We start from the raw sequence: 11,265 nt of genomic DNA, 5'->3' as shown, positions 1-11,265 counted from the left end.
AGATATTACTGATTTGAATTGGATTGAATTTTGAATGTAAGAATGTAAATACTGAGTCTGAAATAGTATAGCAATATGCTGTAAAATTATGTGAAAGCATGAATAAAACTACACATCTTCAGATGTTGTACATACAAGTGTCTGTGTGTACCTTGTGTGCCTAGTGGTTAAAGCACGTTATTGAATTATTGTTTTTATGTGTTATATTTGATTAAAAAAATATTAAGAGTACATATACTTTCATAGGGGGAAAGTAGAAGGTCTGTGATAGAAATATAGAATATAAAAAATCAAGAAGATACTAATAAGTGATCTCTACAATAAAACAGTTTAGTGCAGGATGTACAAAGATATTAATAGGAGGAGGTGCAAAACAGAAAAACGAATTAACCTTTATTTAAACATTAAATAACAGATTACGGTCTTCTTTTAAATAAGAAAAAAACGTTGGGGGTATCTATCTACAGATAAATACAAAGTACTTAACGTCTAATATATTGCTTTCCTGCAATGTTAACTATGTTGAAGCACTTATTTTAACTGATATTATACATATGGATTATCTCTCTTCACCTTACCTGAATGTCACTCAGGTGTAACTAAAGTCTGATTTAAGGGTTGTTTATATTTCACATCATTAATCAGAATCTGCAAAGTAACTCAAATAAGTGTAGTGGAGTAAAAATACCAAGTTACCCTCTGAATTGTAGTGGAGTAGAATTACAAAGTATGAATGAGCGGTCATGTGGGTATATTAATGCTATATATTGATGCTGCGCATTATGGACAGCGATTTTCACCCATTTATTAATTATATGTTTTACATTTGATAACACCAATGTGTTTAATACTGGCAACTTCTAATTGTGGGAAAAACGAAAACGTTCAGTAGAGACGTCCCATAGAACATTTTGCGAAACACAATAGTGTAGTGTGTAGTTCTGGGGGGGCGTTCGATTCCAGTTTTGGATAGTCTGGCGTGGTTTCGTTCCATTTCAAACAGCTGTTTGACGCTGTAACCTTGGTGCACTGCCACTCCAACATCCAATCCCAGACCTTGAAGAGTAATCACGGGGACTGTAGTCCTAAACGATAGCTGGGGATTCTGGGTAGTGTAGTGTCTTTGGCCATCCTAAACTCAAACATTTTGACAATCGCAATGATGCTCGAAATGTCCCTTATAGGCCTACGTCTGTTTCCGGTTATTTTTATTTTGAAATTCAGTTCCTGACGGACACCAAAAAAGACCGAGATTATGGAATTAAACCAATAAATAAGAGCAAGGATAATTGTGTGTTATTGGTGAGTAAATAACAGTGTGTTATTTTGAAAAGAATAATAAATTAGAAGGAAAAAAAGATTTTAAAAATACGAGGCTCTGAGCCCCGTGTATTTTCCTCACAGACGTAAGGTAATCTTCGTCATAACTAGCAAACTAAACATCATGTACATGTACTGCACAAATAATAAGAAATAAAAACTCATTACTCGCATACAATGACATCAAAACGCATTTTAATGGCCAAATGAACCTTAAAATAGGCATTTTCACCGAGAATAACACGAAGGACAGCCATTGTTGTTGATCACGTGGTCTGGGAGCTGTTGCAGCGTCCATAGCAACCACCTTAGCAACCATGAATGTGTACACATTCATGAAGTAATCTTCGTCATAACTAGCAAACTAAACATCATGTACATGTACTGCACAAATAATCAGAAATAAAAACTCATTACTCGCATAAAATGAGATCAAAACGCATTTTAAAGCCAAATGAACCTTAAAATAGGCATTATGAAGGTCCATGGGACGCCCTGCCCATAGAAGCCTGACGGGCAAGGGGTCCGCTGTGTCCGCAATGAAGGTCTATGGGACGCCCTGCCCGTAGAAAATGACGGGAAAGGGGTACCCTGTACGTAATATAGCGACGGGGAGGGGCCCTGACCGTCCGTCAATATGTGACGGGATGAGAGTGAGAACGTGTTGGTGTGTGTGTGTGTGTGTGTGTGTGTGTGTGTGTGTGTGTGTGTGTGTGTGTGTGTGTGTGTGTGTGTGTGTGTGTGTGTGTGTGTGTGTGTGTGTGTGTGTGTGTGTGTGTGTGTGTGTGTGTGTGTGTGTGTGTGTGTGTGTGTGTGTGTGTGTGTTAATGAGAAATGGGAGGGTAGAAGCTCCTGCTGCTTGATTGCTCAGATATCTGTTAACATCAGAGCTGGAAGGAGTCATCTGGTGGCTTCAGGCTTCACTCAGAAACACAGCGAGGCCTCAGGAGGGACCCTCACCCTAACCCTCTTCATCTACACAACAGGGGAACAACAATTGCTTGCCATTGCACATAGCAAACTGTGTATATGTGTAATCATAAATATTTTCATTCTACTTCTGCTCAACTCCACACAGCTTAAGCTCTACGTGAAGAAATATCTCCTCTATTGAGATAAAGCAGAGATGTTCAACATGGATCTCCAGCTAAGAGTACTATCAATATGAACACCAAAGTACATATTGAAGCAGACCTGAGTTATGGGTACGTTGTGGATAACCACCACCGGCCTAACGTTCTAGTCTTCTTCAAAACTGCTATCTTTGTTTATTAATCCAAGGATGGCTGTGTCATGTGATACCAATTTGATCTTATGGGATTCAAACTGTTATTTAAATCAAACCATCTGAACAGTTTGGTATGGAAAATCCTGATTTTAAATATAGCTTAAGCTGTCAAATTAATGTAGGGAAGTAAAAGGTTGAATAATACTCTTGTTATGCACTGACAGGATCGCTTTTTAATTCAGTTGTACCTGTACAATGAATAAAGGAGTTCAATTAAATAGTGACTAGATGCAGCAGAAAATGGCAACACCCAAGTTTCTATGTCCTATTTGGCTGAGTGTTGAATGTACATTTTGAAATGCATAAAACCTGTGTGGGCGTTCCTGGATTTCTACACCGCTCCACACTACCAACTGAGGATGTCCTGTCATGTGTGAGTATGTTAATGAGAAATGGGATGGTAGAAGCTCCTGCTGCTTGATTGCTCAGATATCTGTTAACATCAGAGCTGGAAGGAGTCATCTGGTGGCTTCAGGCTTCACTCAGACACAGCAAGGCCTCAGGAGAGACCCTCACCCTAACCCTCTTCATCTACACAAAGCGGCTCTTCACAACAAGGTACAGTAGAGTCCAATTATATTTCCAACATACATTTTCTAAATAAAAGGGAAAGCCTACCCAACTTTTTTGGCAAGCCGATTTAGCTTTTATTAATTTCTGGGGGATATAAAAAAATCACTTCTTACTAGTAAGAATGCGAATTCTTGATATCAAAAATGCAATTCTTACTAGTAATAATGTTCATTTCTGATATCAAAAATATAATTTTAACTAGTTAGAATGCAAATTCTTGATATCAGAAATTCAATTGTAACTAGTTGTAATGTGTATTCTTGATATCAGAAAAGCGGTTATATCTAGTGAGATTTGCATCATTTTTCTCATTCACTTCAATTTCTGATATCAGTAATTCATTTGTTACTACTACTAGTTACAATTACATTTGAACTAGTAAAAATACAAATTTCTGATATCAAGAATTCAATTTCAACTAGTCGAAATGCAAATTTTTGACATCAGAAATACAATTTGAACTAGTTCAAAATCCTTTTTTGATATCAGGAATTCAATTGTAACTATTTATAAATAAAAAAAAATGTAATTATAACTAGTAGCAATTTAATTCCTGATGTCAAAAAAGTATTCTGAACTAGTTCAAATTTTATTTCTGATATCAACAAATGAATTACTGATATCAGAAATTGGAATTTGGACTAATTTCCAACTCCCATTGAAATGAATGAGAAAAACGATGCAAATCTCACTAGATAAAACCGCATTTCTGATATCAAGAATACACATTACAACTAGTTACAACAAGAATTTGCATTCTAACTAGTTAAAATTAAATGTTTGAAATCATAAATAAACATTATTACTAGTAAGAATTGAATTTTTGATATCAAGAATATGCATTCTTACTATAGATTTTCTGATATCCTCCAGAATGAATAAAAGCTGAATCGGCTTGCCATAATTTTTAGCTATTTAAGCCTACACATATTGCAAGAGTTTTTCAAATTGAGGGTTACCATTTACACATCAGACTGTTAGTGGCATTATGAGTAATGTAGGCGTCATGTTTTTCTTAGAGAGAAAAAATGCATGTACACGACAGTAATAAAATATTTCTTGATATTTAGTCCTTTGTGAGTACAACAGTAATCCTAAATATGTGCAGTCTACTCTTTAAAGGGCCATCCTGCAGTATTTCGGGGAAGAATACGCAGAAATGTAATAAAATATATAGAACTATGTTTATATTAGTGTAACATATACAGATAGGTGAAAGGGTCCTCATCATGAAGTCTGAATACATGTTGCACCACCATGTTCCTACATTGGTTTAGAAAGGACAAATCAAATGCTCTCTAGACAGTGTATTTCACGCTTTAATGCTACCTGAAGTTGTTCTACGACATGCTTGTAAAGCTGCGGCAACACCAGCCGCCTCCTGAGATGTATTGCTTTTAAAATATTAAACCATATACAGCACCTCAAAGTGAGACATTTATAACTTCCATTTGACGTTTTTGCTTCTTCTCATGTTGAGGCTTTAATATCCAACTCTCTACTACTTTTTGTAATATTCCAACCCAGCACGTCTCCCACCCTCCTCCTGAGCTTCTGTTGTGTAACATATTCAGATTAACCCCAGAATAAAACTGAACTATTTCCAGTTAGATGAAACAGTTTTCCCTCTGCTTTTCACTCCAGACCATGAGCGCTCACGAGCACAACGCCACGCTGGAATTGTTCAACCACTGCCCCATCAACCTGCATTCTGCCAGAGACTACCGGCGCATCGCCCTCTTCCTCATCTACCTTTTCATCTTCATGGTGGGCCTGCTGGAGAACGTGCTGGTCATCTGGGTCAACTGGCGCCGACGCCACTCGGCCAACGGGGTCCTGTTCTGCATCCTCAACGTGAGCCTGTCGGACCTCATGGTGATCGTGACCATGCCGTTCTTCATGATGGAGGTGACCATGGACAATGTCTGGCTGTGGGGACACTTCCTCTGCAAGGTGACCTACCTCGTCTACACGGTCAACTTCTACAGCAGCTCCTTCTTCCTGGCCCTCATGACCGTGGAGCGTTATCTGTCCCTGACCAGACCCTCGTTTCCCACCTTCTTCCCTGTGCTGGGCCGTCGCCGCTGGGTGCTCTGCGGAGGCCTTTGGGTGCTCTCCTTGTTCCTGGCGCTGCTGGAGAACGCCCACGTCACTCTTCTGGAGAGGAACGAGCCGGGCTGCTACTTTTTTCCTGAACACAACTCCACAGAGTGGTTTGTCTCTGTGAGTTTCCTCTGCCTGGTCTTCCAGTTCTTGGGCCCCGCCGCCGTCATCATCACCTGCAACGTGCTGATCGCTCGTGCGCTTCGGACGGCGCCGGATGTTCAGGGCCGGCGGGACGTGTGGCTGGTTCACGTTTACTCCCTGGTGTTCGTCCTCTGCTGGTTGCCCTACCACTTTGTCGTGTTCCTGGTGATCGTGGAAGACATTGACCACGACATCTTCAGCTGCAACGCGATGGAGGTGCTGTACTTCTCGGCCAGTGTGGTGCAAAGCCTGTCTCTTTTTCACTGCGTGGCAAACCCCATCCTCTACAACTTCCTCAGCAAGAGCTTCCGAGACAACCTGGTCAACACCGTGCTGAGCCAGTTACCCAGAGATGGAGCCGGGAACCAGCTGGGAGCCGGGACCAACGCTCCCAACGGAGGAGGGGGAGACCCTGAGAAGCAACGCAAGTTAAGTAACGCCAGCACCAGCCAGTCCGATGTTGCATCATAAATAAAAAAAGAAGCTGGGATGAGAAAACTTCACGAGATGTTTTCTAGGAAAGATTTGACAGAACTGAATGGAGATTGTGCAGATCATCTCTTTGGTCAGAGACTTATTGTGATGTTTGTTACAGCCTCACTCTCATAATCCATTTCCTGTTATGTTTTTGTTTTTTTATCATGTATCTGATCACAGAGGAAGGCAGGAAATGTGTGAAAACAAAGCTGATCGTGCCAGATAATCCTCATAAACATCTTGTGTTTAATTTTCAACAGATAAATCATACTTCATTCTTATTTATCTGTTTCAGGATGCTGCTGTAGTCTAAATTTACTGTAACATATAATAAAACTTCATAAAACACTGTTTGCGTTTTGCAAAACCTGAGCTTGCACTTTATCACAAAGAGCAGAAACGAGCTTTCGGGACGTGAATGTTTTTAAGCCTAAGTTTATTTTGCTAATGAGACATTTTGCTGCTCTTGCACTTAGTTATCTCCCTTCTCACAGTCTTTATTACATTTACTTCCATTGCTGTCCATCTGGAATGTGTCACTTTCAACAGTTTAAATGATAAGGAGGCAGAAAAAGGAAAAGGGGGTGTTCGTCCACACATGGCACAATAGCAGGAAGAGCTTTTAAAAAGGGCAAAGGTCACGTGCCCCTGGAAGCAGGAAACTGCGCACATTTCTTCAAGTTCATCACTGGAAATCTGATGATGGGTGTTTTTTTTGTGATTCAGGACACTCTAAAAGGTCGTTAAAACAGATAAAAACATCATCAGGGGTGACAACAGTCTTCCAAAAGGCAATTATTTAATTATTTTTAAGAAACCATATTTTTACCATATAAGGCCAACATTCAAACATAGCTTGAAAAGCAGATATGTATAAAGGCAAATAACAGTTACACTGCCATCATAAATGAGGTAAGACACATATCACACAGAAAGGTGATGGGCATTTAAATATCTCTATAACACGCTCTAAACAAGTGAACACAGCATGTGGCTGAAATGCACATTCTAAAATCATATAGAAGGAAGCATTATTCAACATAAAACAACACGTTTCATGATTCTTTGACAAATAAAAAGCACTCAAGTCTTAGGTGGATGGTTATGCTGTACCTGTGGTGTCAATGTAACTAATAGTGACTGCAACTCTAGGAAAATAATTGATATGCTACAATGAGGTGCTACTTTAATAACAGTGTAATTATCAACCACTGACATAAAAACCTATCCTCATATCAAAGTTATAAAGTTACAGACTGAATCGGAGTAGATACATATAATACACTGCCATCAAGTGGTTGCTTTTTATCTTAGTTCAAAGAGACACCTCAGACTCAATGAACAGCATCCGACAGATTATAGCCTATATGTCCACTACGCTCTTAAAGTATAAACATGTACCTTCCCGGATATTCCGGAATAAGACCCAAATATATAAATATATTTGTATTATTATTTTATATATATATATATATATATAGGCTATAGGAAACATTTTTATTTATTTGTATTTTTACCTGAAGAGAATGAGGTTATGTGTTTGTTTGTATTTTGTTGTGTGACCAAGCCATCTGTTTAAGTCTTGTTGTTGTAATGTATCGTGTGCTATGTGATCTACACAACTGTAATGTGACACTGTCAATCACAACCGCTCTGTCATCTCTGTTTAATTAGTGTACGAAAATCAATGAACACATTTATAAAATAAATAAAGTATAAACATGTTAATGAGGTGACGTAATAAATGGATGAACATAAAAGTAATGTGTTATTTTTAAGATTTAGCAATCCAAAAGTTCAATATTCTCCTACTTTTTTTACTTAAAAGTTTAACTCGTGATAAACTGAATATCTTTTGGGTTTTGGTTTGGAAAATACACAAACAATTTCATGATGTCATCTCAGGATCAAAATGTACTTTAAAACAAATGTTTTGGCATTTTACACCAGCAAAAAAGATAAATAAAAAATATACAATAGTTCCAGCCCTATTCTATTGATAGCAGTTTGTGGTCGACGACAACCAGACACACAGGAAGTGTCAGCGAAGCGAAGAAGAGCTCGTCAGGTGTCCACAGTGGGCAGCGGCTCTTTAGAGTGATCGTTGTACACAGAGCCGGCCCGACCCATTAAGCGACATAAGCGGCCGCTTAGGGCCCCGCAGCCACTAAGGGCCCGTGGCAATTTTTTTTAAATAATAATAGAGGCTATTAGCTTAAAACTCGTCAGGCACGAGGAAGGATCACTTCTTCTTCAGGGCAGGCTACGCAGTACGCAGGCTAATGTCCCACAGTGGCTGCCTCTCTGGTGGACTCCGGTACTGCACATTACTCCCGAGACGTTTTCAAAATAAAAAAAAATAATAATAATATATATATTTTTTTTAAGTGAAATATCCGGGGCTTTTCAGAAAACATCCGGGGCTTGAGCCCAAGTAGCCACCCCCTAGCGCCGCCGCTGCTCTACAGTTATGGATATTAGAAAGTTATTGTCATCGAAGCAGGCGCCACAAGCTGCAGCAGCAGCAGTATCAGCAGCTGACAACAATGTCATCACCAGCAGTCAAGAAATGGATGATGTTTCAGGTTTGTTAATCTAATGGTGATATCTGCCATCTGGCTGACTGAGTAAGAAGTGAAAAAGAGTGATGTAACGTTAATGTTATAGCTAGTAAACATGGAGTAACCACACTAAGTACTAACCTATATGTTAGTATGTATACAGAACATGACTAAAAATTATCCCAAGATGTAACGTTAACCCTTCATACCTCAGTCTACTTTTAAGACACTAAAATAACGTATTCCAATTTTTATTTTGTTTTCGCGCGTGGAATTATACCGGCTCTCATTTCAGTACACATAACAACAGAACTGACAGGCACCCTCTGAATCAGACTCCGATTGGCTGTGACTGCATCCACTCAGAGTGTCCGATTCAGAAACGTGACTCTTACACTTTTTACATCACAAACAAAGATGGTGGATGAGAATAGATCTATAAAACGATAAGCAATGCGCCAGAATCAAGGTGAGACTATCCGCATCCTTTAAAACTCTACGCACATTCGTTTCACCTTAATAAGTAAACACCTATTTGAATGAGTTAAGGCATTAGTTTGCTTCATTAAAGGGTGTTAATGAGTGTTCTCCAGTGCCTTTTGTCCGCTTTAAGGTGTTATTAAGGTAGGGTTAATGTTGCTCTCAAAGTGCACCAGATTGATGCTTTCAACTTCAATATTTAAAAAAAAATCTTCCTGGGGGAGCATGCCCCTGGACCCCCCGAGAGGAGGCGACGACCCCCCTAAAGGATGTTCGGTCCACCCCCCACTTATAAAAAATAGCACTGTACCCCCAACCCCAACCCAATGACTCCTGGGCTAAGCCCCGGATCTCCTACAATCCTAAATCCGCCACTGGTTAGTACCCCTTATTTTGCGTTCACATCAAAAAGAGTACTTAGTGCCGGGAACTTTTACCCCCATTTTTAGTGCCTGCTAGAGAGGTGGTACTATCCTGGGGAGAAAAAAGTACCAATTTATATTGGCTCGGCGAATTGCAAACCACGCCCCGTAAAACTATGAAAAGTGTTGTGAAGCCGCCATTGTATTTGCTGGCATTAGCATTATTAGCATTAGCCCCGCACACCAACAGAGAGAGAATAACTTATGGCAACACAAAAAAAAACATGGGAGCGGTGGAGTAATGAGGAGGTGTCGGCGTTCTGCCAATTTACTCGGAAGGCTTCAGTAGAAGCTCCCAACTCCCAACTCCGGGGACTTCCGGCAGGGAACTTCGCGTGGCAGTATACGCCGTGAAGTGGTTTGCGGCCTGCTAGTAAACCCAAAGCAGAAGAAGAAGAAGAAGTGACGTCAGCGGCTAATTTGTTCCCTCAGGGAACTTATTCCGGTGTGAACGCGATCTGTACTTACTTAGTTCATGTACTAAGTGCCGGGGCACTAAGTGCCGGCACTAAGTACGGCAAAGTACTTGGTGTGAAAGCCGCTATAGTTAGCTTAGCTAAGCATCAACCTAGCACTGAAATATGTGGATGTTATGTGACAGTATTTCTGACAAAAAGTCAGCTGAAATGGTGGCATAGTTGCCACTGTTTTACGTGTCGACAGCATGTTTGAACGTATTTGCAGCAGTAAATGTGGCTGTTTGGCCACTGACGTTGCCATAACAACACCTGAATTTAAATGTGCAACCTCTTTTTGTGACATATTTTTGCATGAAATTATAATTCTTCTGAATGATATTCCTTTTGACAGCTAGTTTCTATGTGAACATTATGAGATGGACAGCCAGAATAAATGAAAAACAGTTATGAAATACTATATGACAAAACAAGAATACAGTTTTAAAGGGGAGTGATTTGTAAAATATCCATAAATAAAAATCTGTTTACAGTTTTTTGATTTTGATATACTTTATAATCCCTGTGGGGAAAATTGTTCTCTGCATTTGACCCATCCTAGTGTTAGGAGCAGTGTGCTGCCATTTTGAACGGCGCCCGTTAACATATAGAAATGTTTGCCCTGTTTCATATAGGTGTTGCGAGATGTATCCATAGATCTCTTAATTTTGCTCTCAAAGTGCACCAGATTGATGCTTTTAATTTCAATATTTAAAAAGAAATCTCCCCGGGGAGCATGCCCCTGGACCCCCCTAGAGGAGGTTAGGTCCACAGTGTTTACATGCTTATGTATACAATATGTGTGCTTATGCTAACATCATAAGAGAAAAGTTGGTTCCGTGTTGTGTGTAGTGAGAACGCCCAAGAGTGAGGGGGGCCCCCAAGCCAAAGCTCGCTTAGGGCCCCCAAAAGTCTAAGGCCGGCCCTGGTTGTACATGAAGGTCTGCTCGAAGTTGAAGTCCAGCGGCAGGTGGTCCTTGTGCAGCTCCATGTGCAGCTCCTTGTGCAGCTCCATGTTATTCAGCATAGAGAAGAAGAGTCCGCAGACGGTGCGGTACTTGAGCGCGCCGGCGTGCGTCTTCATGGTGGAGCGGCCTCTGAAGAAGCGCAGGCACACTTTGCACTGGTAGAGTTTCTCTCCTGTGTGAATACGGAGGTGGTAGGTGAATTCTCCCGAGTGTGCGAAGCGTTTGCCACAGTAGCGACACCGGTACCATTTCCCACGGACCCCCGCTGCCCGACCCCCATGTCCTGCCCCGCGCTCCTGTTGGTCAGGACCCCCGGGCAGGCTGTGGATGGAACCAATGTTGTAGTCAAGTCACCAATTCACGAGTCCAAGTCACCCTCGAGTCACCACTCTTCAAGTCCGAGTCCAAGTCCGAGTCACCAAGGGAGAGTCGTAGTCGAGTCCGAGTCCAAGTCCGAGTCACCCAAGGAGTGTC

At 40.7% G+C, this 11,265-nt stretch overlaps 1 protein-coding gene across 1 annotated transcript; it reads left to right on the top strand.

Moving 5' to 3' along the window:
* Positions 1-3,032: 3,032 nt before the first annotated feature.
* LOC117449560 (G-protein coupled receptor 182-like) lies at positions 3,033-6,256 on the top strand. The gene is made up of 2 exons (XM_034087315.2): positions 3,033-3,166; positions 4,826-6,256. The coding sequence occupies exon 2, from the start codon at positions 4,829-4,831 to the stop codon at positions 5,897-5,899; it is 1,071 nt and encodes a 356-aa protein (XP_033943206.1). The 5' UTR covers positions 3,033-3,166; positions 4,826-4,828; the 3' UTR covers positions 5,900-6,256.
* The last annotated feature ends 5,009 nt before the right edge of the window (positions 6,257-11,265 follow it).

The sequence above is a fragment of the Pseudochaenichthys georgianus genome, chromosome 7 (genome assembly GCF_902827115.2).
Source record: "Pseudochaenichthys georgianus chromosome 7, fPseGeo1.2, whole genome shotgun sequence".
In the NCBI taxonomy this organism is placed as follows: domain Eukaryota; kingdom Metazoa; phylum Chordata; class Actinopteri; order Perciformes; family Channichthyidae; genus Pseudochaenichthys; species Pseudochaenichthys georgianus.
Note: the sequence above shows the minus strand (reverse complement) of the source record. Positions and strands in the feature narration are given on the sequence as shown.

Coding starts and splice junctions, on each gene's coding strand:
- LOC117449560 (XM_034087315.2), top strand. CDS start 4,829: ATGAGCGCTCACGAGCACAACGCCACGCTGGAATTGTTCAACCACTGC.